We start from the raw sequence: 19,102 nt of genomic DNA, 5'->3' as shown, positions 1-19,102 counted from the left end.
TCTATAAATCACCCAGTAGCTTAGGTCCAAAAACATCTCTGATCTACCTGAGAATGCAGACCTAGCAGGCTTCACAAATTACTAGGGATTGGTCAGCTAGCTGTCTTTTGTTTCCTTCTAATGTTTTTATGTGGTCTTTATTTTGCAAATAATAATGTATAGCAATTAGAATTACCTTTGTGTATGAAACAGGCTATTTAAGCAAACTTGCCTTGCCTAAATGCTCCCTATAAATGCTACCCTACTGCTTCAAAGACCTCTCAATGGGAATCCTTGAAGATTAAGTTGGTTTTTATACAAAGTCCAAATGATTTAACAATACTTGAGCTGGCCTACCCTGATCTAGGGTACATATATTTGCTCACAATGTGAAACTTATTCATAAAGTTGTTCCGGAGTAACTTGAATTCTTTGAAGATGAGCAAACCTACCCTTGTAGAGTTTGAGAGTAACTCAGTCACAGTGGAGTCAATCTGGACTCAGTGGGCAGTCAGTCAGTGGGCAGTGCAGCCACCTCCTCTCTGTCCTATGACTCCTCCAGAGCTGTCATACGCTGTCATGTCATTTCGACTCTAGCCACAATGTGAACTGACATCCAAGGAGAGGGTGAGCATGGTTTCTAAGAAGCCAGACTGAAAAGAAAACTAGAATGATAATTCATTTATTTGATTTTGTTCATTAAAAAGCAAATTCATGCAATATCTATGAGAAATTTGGTGTGTAAATATAGTCACAGTAAAATGGGCTTGGCATTGGAGTTCCTTTTGTGTTGTTTCCTAGCTTGCAGTGGTCAGGGCACAATAAGATTAATACTATACATAAAATGATTCTTTGTGTTATGTAGTATACAATCTACAAAAAAATCTATTTAGCATGCAAGCATGCAGTTCTGCACAAAGGAGACGAATTTAATATAACACAGATCTGTCTCTTTTTCAGATGTATGATGTATTGCTGCACTTTGCTATGAAAGGAAATGACAAACAGTGGTATCATACATGCACATTACATTTTTCGCATATTATTTCTGATTCAATCATTCCTTTCGGCTTGAACTTTTTGATGGGCATTTCTGTCAGAATTCTTGTTCAAACTCGTCTGATCAGAGTGAAGCTTATCACGCTGTCAAACCCTGCTCCCTTCTCATTAGTTGGAGCCCCTGTCGTCAACGTACGCTCTCAAATTAGATTGACATCCAAACTCCTCAAATATACAAAGCAATTTAGATGATATTCATTAGAGCGATGACACAGGCTGATGGGACCCTGACAGAGAGCACTTCTCTCTTTTTCCACACATAGTTATTTTATCATCACTGGAACATCAGTACAACCAAAGGATTAAGTGCTCAAGGCCATAAAAAGAAAATATAATTGGTAGACCCATAGAATTCAGGAATACTTCAAATTGTAGCTATATTTGGTAACAGTACCTGATTCTGATTATGGGCAGTTCATTGTAGCTCATATTAATAGATTAGCTGAGATGTCATTTTCCTCAAGATAATCATTTTTAGCATTATTATTACATTTTGTAATAATATTTGTAACATTATAAAAAAATGTGTAACAGTTATAAGAAGAACAGAAACAACTTTCAATAATAAGGCATCAAAAATGTTTGAAAAATGAAAACAAGCTTAATTTTGCAACCAAGGTTTATTAAAATGTAACATTTTTTACAATTTACAATCCAGAAATAATGTCATGCTATGTTATTTATACATTCAGTGATTAAAAAAATGAAAAAGAATAGTGAATTGTTTGCTTTGGGAATATTACTGAATTTAATTCTGCAGTGGAAATATAGGTAGAGTTATACACACTAGTATAATTACGCTCAGAAAGCTAACATTAACTACTAATAACATACTGTAGGATGTTTTATTCTGTGCTGCAAAATTATGCAAATACGCCAGATACACAATCAGCAAATTTTAATGACCTTGTGGCTTTGCCCTGTACAAATTTTCTAAAGATTACAAAATGTTGCACAGTAACAAATAAGATGGATAACATAACTGCTGACAAAAATATTCCCAAATAAATAAATAAAAATATGACTAGTCATTTGAAAATAATGAAAGTAGCCCTGCACATACTAAAATCTCATCTCTACCAAAATCTCATCTCAACCAAAAAAAATCACGAAGAAGAGATTAAAAAAAAAGTAAAAACAGAATAAATATTATATCAAGAAAGACGTCTCCTTACATTTCATAAAATGTCTACTATGGTGCTAGTTTCCTTAGAAGCAGAACTGAAAGCCTCATTTTTCATAAAGAAATCTTGAGGGACAGAAATCATACCAGATGATTGAGATCTTTCACATTATAACACACATTTTTGTGTTTCTTTTTGTCAAACTACAATATATATTCTGTACAAATTACACAGATCACATTTCATGTTTTTCAGTTTTTATAAGCTACTTTCCTTAAATTTAATGCATTTTGTCATGCTACTATATACGGTGCTTACACTGGATACAACTGTTCTGGACCTGTAGCAGGTGAGAGGGGAGGCACAACATGTTTTTGGGATAAGTCCTTTGAATGTCTTGGAATCTTCTTGCTCATGTTCTCACAAGAAAACTTTGCCAAGTCCCGCATTCGAAAGCCGAGATGTGACTCAAGGTGACAGAGGTATGTTGACCGAGACTGGATTTGTATGGCACATTCACTACAGAAGAAAACCGGGTGACCAGAGTCAACATTTTTCAGAAACTTGGTCCTACCTGTTCGTCTCAACTGATATTTCACATTGGCTAGCCAGTGGCTGATGGTTGTCATGGAAAGACCTGTAACGCGCGAGATGACCATCCTTTCTTGGGGGCTCAAGTCTGATATGACATACTTTCCGTCAGCTGTCTGCCTAAGGCAGGATGTGAACTGGGCCTGCAGAATCAGCAAATGTTGAGGATTCCAATGTGATTGCCTGCCCTTCCGTTTGTGAACCACGGATGCATCGTCGCCCTCATCTGGGGTGTGTGCACCTTCAATCTCTGACCGCTCTACTTTATGGGAAGGTGTTGGGGGTTTTGAGATGTGACCGTCTGACAAGTTCCGCAGCATGTCGGATATGTCTGAGAGGGCACTCTCATGCACTGGGCTGCCTGGAGTGCACAGTATATTTGATAAGTCAGTTCTGGTCAAACCAGGCAAACAAGAGTTCAGTACTTTTCCTGGGAGAGAAGCAGTCGCTAAACACTGCCTCTTTTTGCCTTTGGATAAATCTATTGGTTGGTCTTTGTCAAGCTGATGAAAATCTGGATTTAGTGGCTCCAGTTTTGAGCTTGGTATTGGAGGTGCCGCCACTGCAGCCCTCTCTGCCATGGTGTTGCTCATCTTGAGAAGCATACTCATAGGGTCCTGGACTGGCTTTACAGGTTTAGCTGCTTTACCTAAATGAAGATTCATTACTGACTGAAGGGCATTCAAAGGACTAACAAAGGGTTGTTTTGGCTCTGGGTGACTGGTTATTACAGCATTATCATCACACAATGATAAAGAAGAGGCAGAGGGCTGTGCAAAACTGTCTGTACATTTTATTGAACTCTTCTCGTCTGCGTTATTTTCAGGGTCAGCAACCTTACTATCTGTATTACTTAGTGTTTCATGACTCTCAACTATTGGTGAACTGGATGCTGATGATTTCCTATCAGCATTCGTAGAGGGTGAGGTTATGAACTGCCTTTGTAAAAAAACATGCTCATCAGTATTTTTCTTCTGTTCCTCAACAACCCTATCTGTTACCTTCTTCACCAACTCCTCCATCGCATGCAGGTTCACTGTGGGTGAAGGAGCTCTCTGTGGGGGGGTTGGAGAGATGATTAGTTTACATTTATCTGAGGACTGAACTTCCATACCATGCACCAGTTGTTTTATGGAGGAAACACGTCCTGGGTTATAGAGTGAAGGCCTCATGTTATTTTGTAACTGATAAGCAGCATGAATGCTCTGGTATCCTCCCCAGGTTGGTGTACCTTTTTGTGCTTTGTTGATTGCAGAAGTAACAGTGTTCTCCAATGACTTGAGGATATCAAGGTTCACTTTTGGACTCTCTTTCAGATCTTCCTCAGTAAGGTAATCACATTTTGAAGATATATTATATCTCTCACCTGCATCATTCTCAATAGTTGCTTCTCTGCAAAGGTCTTCTTTCAGTAATACCTCCCCCTGAATTTCATCCTTAGCATTGTTTTGAACAGGAGAAGGGGAACATGGTGTCTCATGTGCGGTTCCAGTTGGTGAAGATGCAGACGGGTTTTGTGTCTCTGTTTGGATCTTCTCATCACTCATTTTAACTTTAGTAGGCAAGAGTGGCTGTTCCGAAAGGCATTTGTCTGTTGTTTGAAGAGAGTTGCTGGCTCTGACAAAGTGACCCGTCAGCATAATGTGGGCAGTTAACTGGTGTAAAGATTCATAGGAACTTCTGCACTCTGTGCATCTCAAAATCTGAGATTTTAGCTGAAAGGCACCGGTCACCCCATTGTGGTCTGCAAGAACATCCTTCTTATTAATATCAGAAACGTTGGGAAGATTATCATTTACCTGAGTCCCTTTATAAGATCTTTTCTGCTCTGCACCATTCACTTTAGTTATGTCTACTTCCACGGGTACTCTTTTTTTAAAAGAAGAGATCATTTTACTGCCAATGGATGTTCCAGGTTCTTTCAGAGGCACTTTTTGGTAGTGTTTAGTTTTGATCATATGCACACTGAGATCTTGCAAGGACTCAAAAGAGTGCCCACAGTACATACAACGGAGAACCTTCTGGGCATCCTCCTTGCCCTCCATTTCAAGTAAAGAACGTTTTCGTGGCTTGGACCAAGTCTTCGCATCTTTTCCAGCCCTCTCATGGTTGTCATCTCGATAGTGTCCAGTGTCGCTCATGTGAACTGTAAGATCAACCAGCGTGTCATAAGATGCACTACAGCTTTTGCAATGGAACTTGCTTGCACCAGTAAAAATAGACCCATAAAGTTTTGCACTTTGGCGGTAGAGCTGAACAGTGCTAAAAAGACTTGGCTCCATTGCTGGATGAAGTTGTTTTTCAGAAACCTGTTGCAAGGTCTTTGCGATTGCAGACTGGTGCCAGTCAAAGCACTCGCCTCCAGGGCTGCTGTTGCTGCTGCTACTGCAGCTGCTAGTGTCTGATGTTTTCTCTGCACATGGTTGAGAAGGGTTCAGACTCAGTGAGGACCAATAAGAGTTAGAGAGAAAACTTTTATAAATGGCCTTTATCTGTTCCAAACTATCTGACCCCCACACCGACCTTTCAGATCCCCTGTTATGACTGTCTTTCATAGTTTCATCTTTATTTTTGATAGAAGTGCTTTCAGAATCAGAAGTGGGTTTATTTGACTCAAAATTGGGTGATTCACTGTCCTTCTGTAAAAAATCAGCAGCAGAGGTGCAGCCTTCTTCTTTTGAATTTTGGAAGAGATACTCCTCTCTATAGTAATCATTGTTGACCAGTGGTTTCCCCCTAGCTGTTGAGTGCTGTCTTTCCATGACTTCACTTTGCATGTCAGGCTCCTTAACCTCCTCCAATTCATAGGCTAGGAAGAAAAAAAAAAGATCAGGTTAGTCCACATAAGTACCTTCTTAGAAGAATGTTGTCATATTCACTAGAAAGGGCCTAGGAGACTAAAACCTCCTAAAGATACAACACACAGCACATTTATGACCCATTAGCAGGTTTAAACTTGTGATCCTGTGAGAGCTGACCTAAAATAGCTTGCCAACGCAACGCCTTCCAGACCTCTATAAATTCTATCACCATTGCTATTTTGACAATGATGCAAAACCCAGAGAATCCACTGAACTGTTCTGTATGTTTCACTGAACTTTCAAGTACTTCAGGACCCTTTTATTAACTGCTGTGTTTGGCCCAAGTGTCTACATTAACTGTGTCATTTAATGCATCATCTAGGTACCAGTATTTCATGCAAAAATAACGTCTTACTAATCTGAAATACTTTGCTTTCAGTGGTCTGTTTTGTATCCAAAAGGAACTTACACAGTATTGTAAACATTAACTTCACAAATCATACTGTTTTTTTCTCTGAAGCACCCAGCACACTGCATATATTTCAGTTAATTGTTAAGACCTGCATACTATGATTAAAGTTCACAAAATACAATTAGAGGAAAAACAGAGAAACATCACTATTATATATGCATTATAGCAGGAATATAATGTTCATTATCTATAAAATATATGGCTGGAAATATCACGGAAAAACTGAAAAGTTGTACCAGGTTTTTCAGCGAGTTAAAACAAGTGGTCAATGCATGATATTATTTGAGAAAAGCAGGCAGCTGCTACCACTTAGTCTCCATCTTCACATGTCCACATCCCAACACACCTGTGCACAGCTGAAGAGATGAAAAGGGAAAGGTAAAGGTGGACAGATACATTGAGAGGTTACGAGGAAAGACACAGGATGGCAATGCATAAGCCGCTTGTCACTTCGAATCCCTCCTGATGACTATTCACCTTGGACAGGTGACGTGTGGGGAGAAAGGTGTCTGACTGAGCACCTTCATATGACAGATTCAAGGGGACACAGTCGCCCCTCATGCTGCCAGCTGCCCTCAACTCAGAAGGACCCATCCACCAACCGTCCCCTAGGACTGACGATCCCCTTTCTTGACAGCCTGTCCCCTACTAGTTTGACACTGTCACTCTGACTCTGTAAGTGGGACAAACACTCCTTTGAAAGCCACACCAAACTTGCCTTTCTCTGTTCCCCTCTAATCATTCCTGTTTATGTGTACAGTTGTGGTGAAGTTGCTCATGTCAGGTTGTTTTCAAATGGAAAGTGTTAGATTTGTCAGATATTTTGGTCCTAATGCAAAGGCAATTCAAATGCATCAAAACACCCACACAGTCTCTCTCTTTCTTTCTCTGACTATACACAAGAGATCTAACAGGACAGGGAGTGTTAAGCACAAATAGCTCTCATTTCAAATGATAATACACAATCTTATGAGGCTGCGCTTCTCTCATTTAGCCTCTCACTAGATGTCAGCTAGGATGCCTGCAGGGCTGGGGCTTTAAAGGATAACTGGCAGGTGCAGGCCAGTCTTATTCCCCCTCTAGATTTAGACTGTCACTAGGTATCCATTACCTGCCAATCTCCTCTGATCATTCCTGACAGCCTTGATCAAAAAATGTCATTTGAACTGCCTGGTTTGGCATGGATTCCAAAGCAGCTTGTAAAGAGGGTGAACCAGGTGTAAATACAATGACATGATCATTTTCCTGCCTGCTCATACCCCAGACACAATTATAGTGACACATAGAGGGCTCTAAACAGCAAAACACCAAACTGCTCTGTTTTCAAGCAAATGCACTTGATCCCTCATTCAGTTTCATTTTTAAACTGTTTCTAGAAAAATTCTTCTATAAAAAAGTATAAAACAGCATCAACCCAAAAGAGTAGATGTACACTGATTTAAAACACCCAAAGGCCAAAATTAGAGAAATATATTCCCAATACGGGAACTTCAGGCCATTACACGTACACAGGCAATATATAAAGATTTACAGAATGTAGAAACTGGGACTACAGATCATTTATTAACAATATAACATTATTTCCTGCTGAGTTACAAAGACTAAAATAATTAAATATAGACATTTCAGCTTCACCTAAACGTTCTGCTCTTCTGGCGTACAAATATAAACATCTTCAAATATTAGTTTGAAATATTTAGTCAAATCTAAACATACGTAATTTAAAAGGCAAAGTAATTATCTGTCACTACCAATGTGATTCTCTTTTCATTGTGGATCTCCATTGAAACATGGAAACATTTACGCTGTAAGAAGATTTATGACTTCAGATAAGGCCTAAAGTCACAAGTAAAGATAAAAATACCCCTCAAACTTCTGAAAAAAATGCTGAACAAAGCAAGGCTCTGTTACAATTTAAAAACAAGCTTAGCACAAATGCAACCTCAAATGAATTATAATCCATCTCAATAGGCAACTACCATAACCAATTATTCTCTCAGGCTTGACTGACAACCAAGGTAATTTATTTAGTTAATAAAATGTGATGTGTGCTTCGAGCTCTGAAAAAAGCCAGAGGGAGAATTTACAGGCTTCCACCACTTTTGATTTATGTAACTATTATGTCTAGCTCTATGTGCCAAGTCATTAGCCCCCACACCGCTTCTGAAAGCATCATACTTAAACCAACAACACATAAGAATTCAGTTAAGCCTAATTACAATTTGCCTGATTAAAATGTCTATCTTCTAAAAAAAATCCACAGAAAGAAGGATTAGTATAATGAAGAAGCAAAGAAATCATTGAAGAGTTGTCATTAATCTTGCATTGGTGCTCAAACTCAAACTACTGACCAGTATATTTCTGTTTTTTTTTTACCAGCCTCTTGAGAGGACAGTCTGTAATACTGTATGTGGAATATATATTTGTAGTGAGAGGTAAGGTCTATAATAATAACATTTAAAAAAAATAATAAATCAGTTTGATATTCTGAAGAGACCTTTCCCACTGCATAGCTAGAGCAATAACAATACCTTACGAATAAGGTCTTAGGGACATACAGACCTTATATAGATCACAGCTAAGATGAACTACTGGACACTTGATTAATTTCAGTCATTGCAAGAGCCACTTTACCCAGGTCTATTTTCAAAAGGTGACAGAATTTCTCGTCCCTGGCTGACATGATAAGTTCAAAGGCTCAGAATGAGTGATATAGATTTGGAATGACTTGGAAAATTGTGTGTGCCTGAGGCTACACTAATAGAGGCATTTTTCCAAGTAAAATATCAAGTCAGTATGATGCTGATCATTCTTTCGTGTTATCACTGGATGACAGGCATGTCTGAGTTCTGCTCAGTGTACCTCCCTTGGGGTAAACATATAAAAATTCTTACAATAGGACTATGCTTCTTACTGATACTTATCAGAGTACTCTTTGCTGCAACTCTTAAGTAATATTATATTACAGTGAAAAGAATGTGCAAAGACACATTCTGGTGTCCTGGTCCTCTATTTCTGGAGAAATTCAACTGCGACTGAAGCATAAATGTACTATACACCAATTTAAAAGAAAAAGAGAAATTCTATTGATGGTGGAAATATCATTTCTTTTCTATGAACCATCTTCCCAGCTCAGTGTCAAAGGACATTTTTGACCTGACCATTTACAGTAAATACAAGAAGACAAAGTGCTCTGTCTACCGAAATTCTACCTAACCCAAAATGCACTTTCGAGGGACATATCTCTCTAATTATCACTCTCCATGCCTTTGATTCTGTTTTTCCCTTGACAATGGTATGTCTGATGTGCCTCAGCTGCCAAGAGTGACTGGCAGCAATTCTGTAGAAGTCAAAGCCAGCAGCTGCTGGGATGATGGCCTAGCAACAAAGAGTTCTGCAAGATGGATTTCAATCATAATTCCCCTCTAGAGGGAAAAGGTGAGAGGTGGGGAGTGGAAAAATTAACATAAAAACAGAACAGCCTCTCTCTCTCCCCCTCTCAAGCAGAGCTTTGGCCCCAAGTTACACTCCCTTAATGAGCTCTTAGCAGCTGAGAATTGATTTCACAGCCTGACACACAGGCAGAGCATCATCAACGAGTTAGTTTAGGGTAAAATACAGGGGTCCTGCAACAATCCTACAATGACCACCCGCTAGACAGCTGGTGTCTAGTAACTAACGGAAAGAAAGCAAGGCCATCCATCATAGAGCACACATCTAAGGCTCTGTCTCTGCCTCTCTGATTCTCAGGTTACAGGCTTACATGGCCCGTCTAAATAATATTCACTGTGATGAATGGCCCTGCAAGCCTCCTACCTCTCATTAATCTCTTTCGTTAGAGAAGCATCCATCACAGAGCTGTGGGAGAGCATAGTAGGGTTCATACTGAGGCCAGCCAAGCTTGAGTGATGCATGTCACTCTGAGATAGGACAGGAATGCGCTGGCATGAACACATGCATTATATGTGCATGTATACACACACACACACACACACTCAGAAATAAACTCAAAAGCAACTACACACAATCTTCTACAAAAGAGTATTAGTTATAATATATATATATATATATATATATATATAAAACCAACAGCGACAAAGCTGTGTTGAACTACATATCGTTGCTATCATTTGACAAAAATGCACAGGAATGCACAGCTATGGAAATTGTGGGTTGAAGCTGATATCTGGTATGTTTATGTACCAATGCAGATACTTTAAGAACAATGTAGAAATTAGGATTACATTTACCTTAAGAATCCTAATTTCATTTAAGGGAAATATAAAATGTATTCCTGTAGGGTTATAAATGCAATAAAATTCATAAATAAATAATATTATACAATAATATATGTAATAATATAATAATAAATAAAATGTTTACTGCAGTAGCCTAGTGTTGCCTAAACATTCTGCTCTTCCAGAGTACTATAATACTTCATTAAATATCAGGTTGAAATATCGGCTAAATCTAAATACCTGTCTGATGCCAAACATTTTTTTTAATATCTAGCAATATCAATTTGTATACGGTCATATATGTATATGCAATATATGGCCACCAAGTATCACCTTGCATATATACTCTGGTTTTTTTTTTTTTTTTGGTGACCCAAAATGACCTGAAATAAAATCTCACATTAACATAGTGGTGGGCAATACAGCAAAAATATATCACAATACCTCAATAACTTTTTAAGATATACAATATGCCACAATGTTTTGTTGTGATAAGATATGGAGGCAGTAGTACAAAACTTAAAATACTATCATGACTATGAATACAACGATTTCTAGCCAACGTTTTACATCCTGCACTGCACTAAATCCAATTAAACATAACTAATTATTCTCTTTATAACATGTAGTCAACCATAGGATCCACAATATGCTCAGGAAAGAGGACTGTGACATTTCGTGGCATAATTCATTGTATGAATTCTAGTTCTACATTAAAGTATGTTCAATTAAATTACACATTTTTATATGTTTCCAGCTTCACCTATGAAGTTACTATTTTGCAGCTTTGCTATGACAGCAATGATATGCATGTGCTTGAATTACCTTAAATTAGAGCACACTTGCTCTTTCTTTCTCTCAACATGTAATACATCTTTCTACAATTAATCAAGATCACTCTTCCTGCAGAGCCTTAAATCTCTTAGCACCATAACAATCTCAAAACACTCTTCTCATTTTTCATAACTGCTCTCACTTTCCTCAACACTCCACTCTCCCTACAGACCCTACTCTGTGTCATCTCTACCGTCCTCTTTAACAACCTGCGCACTATCTTTCTTTCCCTCCTTTTACTCCTAAATGTGCTGTTGTGTCTCGTCAGCACAGTACTTCTTCCTTTCCGCCCTCTGTGTGTCTGGGAAAGCATGTGTGATAGATGACAAGTGTCAGAGTGTCAGAAGTACAGGGTGGAGACATGATTAACGACTCAGCTGAAAGGGTAATTGACGGTTTGGCATGGTGCTGATCTTCTCCACCAGGGTTTGGTTTCTGGACCCCTGAGGGATACACTGACTCACTTTCCTAAAATGGAGCACACACAAAAAAGCACCTCTCTGGAGAAAGGAGGTGCATTTCTCTTTTCCAAAAAGAAGACTGATGTCTCCATTGTCATTACAGTTAAGAGACGTCAATCTCAGTCTGCTGCCACAATGGTAAAACTTTTGTGCAACTGCATGACATTTAGAAGGCTCCATGTGAGCATTCAGACAATGAGTATTGCTTTGTCCCAAATTTGATTACACAGACATAGGGAATCTATTACAAGATCAATTCGTTCATGACAAGATCAATGAACACAATATAGCCTACTACTCACTCTGATGTTATTGTATTCTAATACATAGACACTGTCTTCACAAAACTTTCTATCTCTGTTGACTTTTTAGGACAAAGAAAAATATGCTTAACATTAATGTATGTTAATGTAAACATATGGTTCAAGTACTTTTTGACCATCTCAGTTGCTCCATTGATCATGATGAACACACAATGTAAAGAGCTGCTGGCATTTTCTAATGGTGTAAAAAAAATGGAGATTTCAGCTTTATCACTGAGAACCTGGAGAATGAAGAGGGTAGATGGGAGTCTTTTCACCTTTCCTCTGCCTGCTGTTAGCTCACGGTCAGAGTGCCAGAGTCCTCATGGCAGGGGTTAGGCTTGTGTGATGGAGCTCCAAAGGCATATGTCAATCACTGTAGGAGGCTACATCATTATGGAAGTTCATTACAGATGCAGTATGACGCACAGATCAAGCAAATCACTCAACACTGCAGGGATGCGATGGTAGAACATCCATTATGTTAAGGTAAAAAATTGAAATGAGAATTTCCTCCTATGTCTTTCCAAAAAAGCAATGATACACACACTTATACACGTATACTTTGGCTAGTTATAACCATACACTGATCATGTCAATGCCTGTGTGCATATGCATGTTCATGTATATGTTTGTAAGCTCTTCCAGCCTTTAAGATTAATTAGCTGAATTTTGGTGTTAATGAATGTACTCCAGCTTTGTGGGAGCTGATGGCCACGATTATAGGCATGTCTGGTTACGCTGACACGGTGTGTGAGTACAAAATGGTGAGCCTCTATAGCGTCTCTCCCTTTCATCACCTCCATCATCAAAAGCAGTTCTCTGCGTCACTCATGCATGACTGATGGCTGCCTGTCCGGATGACCTCCTCCACACCTCAGATCTGACAGAGTCTGATCTCCCCCACACAGAGACAGCAAGGCCTGGAATCCAGCCCAAAGCTGGTGTGGGAGTTGGATTAGACTTTCTGAGAAGTGTTTTGGTTAGAGCAGCCTGTGAGAGCCTTGTGGTTATGTCTGATGAGCTCATGTTAATCAGCGCTGACTGAAAAGGCACCACCCAAATCACTGAGTTGGAACAAAGTACAGCTTCAGAATAGATATGGTACATGTAAGAAATTGCAAATATGCATTAAATGACTGACATGTTTACAGAGAAATGGTTTTAGGTATTTTTTTTGCCATAACATGTTTGAAGTGCCTCATTTCAGGTTGGAAATGAAGTTCATTTTTCACCTGAAGTGGTAAATTAGGTTAACAAAACAGTAAAGGCCAGCAATATCAGCCAATATCAATGTGATGACATCAAAGCACCAGAAACCTAATCTGACTTGGTGACAGGGCACACAGCTTGCCTTCTCTAATCATTACAGCTGTCAGAAATCCATCAAGTTTACAGCTAATTAGGTGTGTACTAATGAAGCTGGCAAAATGACTTTTCTTTTAACAAGGCTCACCAAGTCAGAGAAAGTGAGGGAGAGCAAGAGAGAGAGAGAGAGAGAGAGAGAGAGAGAGAGAGAGAGAGAGGGCACAGTGGCTATATGCAAGGAAGCGTGTAAACAACTATTTCCTGTTCAAGTAGTATCATATGAAAGGTTCAGAAATTTAATGCCACACACTGGAATAAAAAAAGACGGCTCTCCAAAACCCCACGTTAGATTTCTTTTCTGAGTAAACTAAAAAAAAAAGTACTCAGTAGTCAAAAGTCCCCACTAACTAAACCACTGCTACTACTATTCCACATCCATGAAAATGGGTAGATCCCACTGAAGCATTCTGACGAAATAAAAGCCCGAGCAGGCGTATGGGAAAAGAATGAGAGCACTCACATGGCCTCGCTCTGATTGACCATTAAAGCCTTTGATGGATGAGGCTGTCACGGGGATAACAATTAAATCCAACATGAGACAAAGCTGTTCTGACAGGCCAGTCTAACGGAGCAAGCCATACCCCTCCATTAACCCCCCTCCCTACACACACTTACTCACTCATTCACACACACACACACACACACACACAAACACACACACACAAACCTACTGTAAAAGCAATTTCCTTTAAAATAGCTCACACTTCTAAAATAAAAATACTGTTAATAAACTTCCAATGTCCATGGCGAAGGCAAGTTTTCTTCATAGGAGTATAATGCCTATCATAGGCCTGCAATCGACTTTAACTAGGTTATTATATCTGAATTACTGTGAAAAATGCGCTGTTCGAACAGAAAGATTAAACCGGGCCACTCACCTCTCAGGTGAGAGATTTTCACAGATTCCACAGACTGAGGAAAATAGTATGGCTGGTGGGTGTTGTAAACAAACCCGGAGCCATGGACAGCAGCTTAAACCCATCACAAACCACAACAGTCGACTAAATGTACCAAACTTACAGACTTTTAAGAAATAACTGAAACTTGTCGGGTAAAAAAAACACACGCGAAGCTACTTTTTCCGACGCAGAAAGGGGGGAAGACCCTGAGGCAGATGTAGGCGACAGAGATGAAACTCTCCTGTGTGGAGCGGAGCGAGGAGATGACTTACCTGCCGCGCGCTTAGGCGCGTGCTGTTTCCTCCTGGCCATGCTAACTGCTAACGGCGAGGCGCTGGACCTCTTGGCGCCCTTCACGCAGCACGAAACGGTCCGCTCCTCTCGAAACGCGCCACTTATTTCAGCCACGACTTGCTGGGCAGGCGCTACACTGGCCGACACGGTGACGGGAGCAGGTGCGCCGCTTCCAGCGCAGACTGTCCTTTGTTCAGAGAGTCGGTCCGCTCAGACGGTAAAGCGAGCAGCGGGGCAGTCAGTCACGCCTCAGGTTGAACACGTCACTCAAAAGTCTGCAGCCGAGATTTGCCTGAACGAGCGAGTGCGGGACACTCCCACCACGCAATCCTGTTACAGCACATTTCCTCACTTTAGACCAGGAGGAGCACAAATAGCGAACGGGCTTCGGGGTTTAAACAGTGTAGCGTCAGATAAACAGACTGACTGGTTTGTCAGATGAATGGTATTAAGATGTTTCACAAAAAGATGCAGGGAATTAGAAACGGATCAATCCCATCTATTTATCGCTAACTAATGTAAGTGACCACCCCCTCAGCCCCCCGCACTTGCCCTTGCCCTCCCACTGGGCATGTTTATTATTGTATTCTTTTTGATATATTTTATACGGAGCCCTGCTGGTGGCATCACATATAAATAAAAATAGTGCATGGCCACGACTTGGTAAGGTGTGGGAACGAGATAATTAAGTCATGGTCACGACTTAGTAAGGCCTGAGGCTGAGACAATTAAGCCTTAACCACAGCTTAATAAGACATGATCTCGTCCCCACGCCTTACTAAGTCATGGCTGCACATTAGGATCTTGTTCCCAAGCGTTAATACAGCGTGGTCACACATTATTTTTATTTTTTTTATGCAGGATATCACCAGCAGGGCTCTGTACTTTTACAGTGGCGAACTGAGCATAGTTAATATGTAGTATATATATGCCTATTTTTCAAGACAGGTTCATATAATTGATCCTCTTTTTTTAAATCCATCTTTGTTATACTTGTTTCTTACGATCTAGTCTGTGTTATGGGCCCAATTTTGTCATTGACTATTGTTGTTTTTAGTTGATCATTTTTGATGTCTTGCATTATTTCATAAATGTTAATTCGCGGACAGGTTTAAGATTACCTAGACTGTAATATGCAGGTCATGTATTAAAGTCCCAAAATGCTGATATTGGCGAAGACCTGAAGGATTGATGATGAGCTACACAAGACGTGTATCAGATGTATAACAGAACTTCACAGAGGGTGAATACTGGATGATGTTCATCAAAATCTCTTTGGGGGCAAGCAGAAATACAGTGGTCCCAAAAAGTCTTTGGACACTTCAAGCACTTAACCATTTGTAACTTTAATGAAGTTCTTTGGGTTGTTCCTTAATGTTTTGAAAGAAGAGATAAACAATAAATAATAAAATAAACAATCACAAACCTCGAACTGAAGATGTTATCTTCAAGAAGAATTCCAACCAAACCACACTAAGGGTACTGTAATGCAGCTGGACATGACAAAGGTTTTCTTATAATGGTGTTGGTGAGCTTGTCTTCACTGATGGAGTCATGAATTTAGAAGCTCACAAAGGCATTTTGGACACAAAATTCCTTCTGCAGACTTCAAAAAACTGCTCAAATTTCAATGATCTGATACGCACCAGATGCCTTTGAAAAGAATGCTTTGGCAAAAAAAGTAAATGACTGCCTGGGAATGGTCTGTTTAAAAGACATATAACTTGCCTGGCACAAATGTCCAAATATTTTCTGGGGCCACTATACTTGTCATCCTGTCACAGTCAACAAAGTTTTTTTCAGGATCTGACGATTTCTGAAATGTGTCCAATGCTTTGAGTCTAACCAGATGAATAAAAATGCTAAAGATTCAGTCAATTATACATTTTCAGCTGCCTCCTTCAGCTTTAATTTGCCATTTACATTTTTTTCTGTTTGTATAAGGCCTGTAAAGTGCTTCGTAGGCGGAGTGGGTGCTTTGACCGAGGCAGAGATTGCATGCTCTTTGTTTTGCTATTCATCCACATCATTCATCATGCTGCTGCCACAGAGCTGTATGAGAGCGTCTTTGATTTTTACATTTACTGCAACATACATCACACTCAAATCTAAACCAATATCTGTTATTGACATCAGAACGAAGCTGGAAGCGGCATGATAACAAAGGCCAATAGCAATACTTTTAATTACAATGTACTTCCAATAGAATCCATAAAATTAGATTGAATTTGTAAAGAATGAAATGTTTAATGTGTAATTCCAGCTCAACCTAGACCGACGCATAGACAAAACATCCATGATCTTCAATGCATACTTAAAGTATGTGTATATCTCTTTCTCACACATTATGCATACGCACAAAGAGAACATGACCATTGTTTTCTATGTTTATAGTAAGAAAGACTGAGAGAGTGGAAATCAATCTTAGCCACACCATAATCAATAACTGACCAAGAGAGACACAAAATAACCAGACAGGAAAAGTAGAGATTTATGTCTTGCCTGCACATCTCCTTATGGAGGTCATTTTTCATCCTGCTGTGTGAAAACCGAGTTGTTTACCGTTCTGTTAAAATTCAAGCAGACAAATTGGTAATGTATACATTATATTGGAAGGGTGATGGAAACATTGAAGTCAGTTTTGTATCTCAATTCTAACTCATGTAGTAATATTTACAATAATAACCAAAAATTGACTGCTTGCCTAATTTCTATGTGTTTTTTTGTGCTTTTTTAATGCAGTGACGTAAATGCTAAGGAGTGAACTGCAATAGTATCATTACAGGGACCTTCTGGCACTCCCCCACCAAAGCGCATGCCTGTCACCCAGCATCTGAAATCAGAAGGGACACCTGCCAGCAGGATGCCCACCCTACCCAGAGTTCACAGAGGGGTGTGTTTCAGCCACATGTCCATCAGTGGCGTTGTGAAGGCTCCATTTGGTCTCCTCCTGCCCTCGCTCAGCCTGTGTTTTGAGAGGTCCCGTTTTCTGGTTTGATCCATGACGAGCAGATGACCTTTTCTTCACGTCAGGTGTCGGCCTCTGTAACATCATGCTCTTGCTGCGCGTCAAAGCAACATGTCTCACCTTCACCGACTCGGGTTAGGACTCTCACAAACAATCACAAATCTGTTAAGAGGACATGTAAAGAAGCTACAGTGGGTAGAATGTTAACAGCAATGAAGAAAACAGGTTCTAAGAAGCAGGACAACATCATTGTACTTGTTTTGTAAGGATTGATTATGCAGTTTCACCAACTAGAGCTTTGCCGAGTGTGAAAACTGTCATGTTGGAAGATTGATAACGCTGAGCAATGTACAATGACCCCACAATTGACCAGAAAGGGAAATTATAGACTCCTTACCCTCATTCTTCAGAATGTATTGACCTCTTCTGTTTATATACATGAGTATAGGAGTTTCTGATAGCTTCTATTCACCCTTACATTGTCCAACTGTCATAATGTACAGTAATGTTGTCACTGTAAAGAAAGTGTAGGTGTTTATTTTGGTTAATCTCTTAAAAGGCCAGTCCGGCTGGTGGGTATAAACTTGTGTTACACATTTTAATAACCTAAAAATAATTGTAGTTACTAAATAATATTAACATCATCTGTTAATGTTAATAATCAATTTCAACATATATTAAGCCAGGAATGTGAAGAGGTTAATATAAGGAGATTTTATTTAATGTCATTTTGATCCATTCCTATTGGTTTATTTGTCACGAAATATTTACACAATTTAAACGACAGCTGGCATTTTCAAATGGTGTTATGAGGTTTTGATGTAACTGCAACATGACATAAACATACTTCTATAATAAGGGCATTCTCATAATTTTAGCATGTATGTCTTTAGATCTTTATGAATATAATGAAGAGAATAAGAAGAAACAACACATGCCATATAGAGTGGTTTGATGTGAAATGATGTAGAAAAACTTACCAATATTGTCTTTGCAGATTTGGTGAAATTAGGTTTTGATGTCCACAACACAAATATAGCCATTTTATTTACTATGCAAAATGATTAGTGAACGTGTCAAAATGTGTTTTCTGAGATTTTATTGTGTAATGTTACAATGATAAAACAGTCGAACATCTGAACTGTATATGGCTGTAGAAGTATTTCGCAGACATCTGGCAACATATTAATTTGCATTAGAAGTAATTGATTTCTGTGAATAAGCTTTAAGAGGCAGTTAACACTTCCTATCAGCACCACTGTCAACTCAGTAGGTTTCTCTAGAATGGCATATTTCATATCATCTCACTATGAGTGATGCTGTTTACGTCTTAACAGTTAAATTAGATGAACACTTTGCAAAATTAGTACACATACACACACTTTCTAAGCTGCTTATCCTTCTGGGTTGCAGGGGTGCTGGAGCCTATTTCAGTGATGATTGGGTGGAGGGCAAGTAAAACAATTGGTACAACTCCCCAATAACATTAAACAAATAAGATACTTCAGTGAATATAATTAGTGAAAAGATTCCACGAGACCTCACTCATGAGCACTGAAGTTTTTTTTCTCTTTCTGTGCGGATGGCAGCAAAAGCTTGGTCATTGACAGCTCTGCATAGATAATTAAATCTTGGTCTTAAAATATAGATGTGCAGATGGGGCGTACAGTAAAAATGCAAATCCGTCACCTTTAACCAGTGTTGGTTTGACA

At 39.3% G+C, this 19,102-nt stretch overlaps 1 protein-coding gene across 2 annotated transcripts; it reads right to left on the bottom strand.

The window, feature by feature from the left end:
* Positions 1-1,683: 1,683 nt before the first annotated feature.
* tshz3a (teashirt zinc finger homeobox 3a) lies at positions 1,684-14,704 on the bottom strand. 2 transcript variants are annotated; one of them, XM_017689592.2, is made up of 2 exons: positions 14,401-14,704; positions 1,684-5,562 (listed from the first exon to the last, which is right to left on the bottom strand). In XM_017689592.2, exons 1-2 carry the CDS (start codon positions 14,438-14,440, stop codon positions 2,477-2,479), a joined length of 3,126 nt encoding a protein of 1,041 aa, XP_017545081.1. In that variant the 5' UTR covers positions 14,441-14,704; the 3' UTR covers positions 1,684-2,476. The 2 variants fall into 2 exon arrangements, with proteins under 2 accessions (XP_017545081.1, XP_017545134.1); XM_017689645.2 differs by lacking the exon at positions 14,401-14,704 and adding an exon at positions 13,690-13,762.
* Between the last annotated feature and the right edge of the window lie 4,398 nt (positions 14,705-19,102).

This window comes from Pygocentrus nattereri, chromosome 7, assembly GCF_015220715.1.
Source record: "Pygocentrus nattereri isolate fPygNat1 chromosome 7, fPygNat1.pri, whole genome shotgun sequence".
NCBI classification, from domain to species: domain Eukaryota; kingdom Metazoa; phylum Chordata; class Actinopteri; order Characiformes; family Serrasalmidae; genus Pygocentrus; species Pygocentrus nattereri.
This window is presented reverse-complemented; position numbering and strand designations above follow the sequence as displayed.

What these genes read in the sequence shown, in the direction of transcription:
- tshz3a (XM_017689592.2), bottom strand. Translation starts at nt 14,440, where the DNA reads ATGGCCAGGAGGAAACAGCACGCGCCTAAGCGCGCGGCAG. An exon ending in CGCGCCTAAGCGCGCGGCAG is followed by an intron (nt 5,563 to 14,400) that starts GTAAGTCATCTC and finishes TTTTCTTCCTAG; the next exon opens with CCTATGAATTGGAGGAGGTT.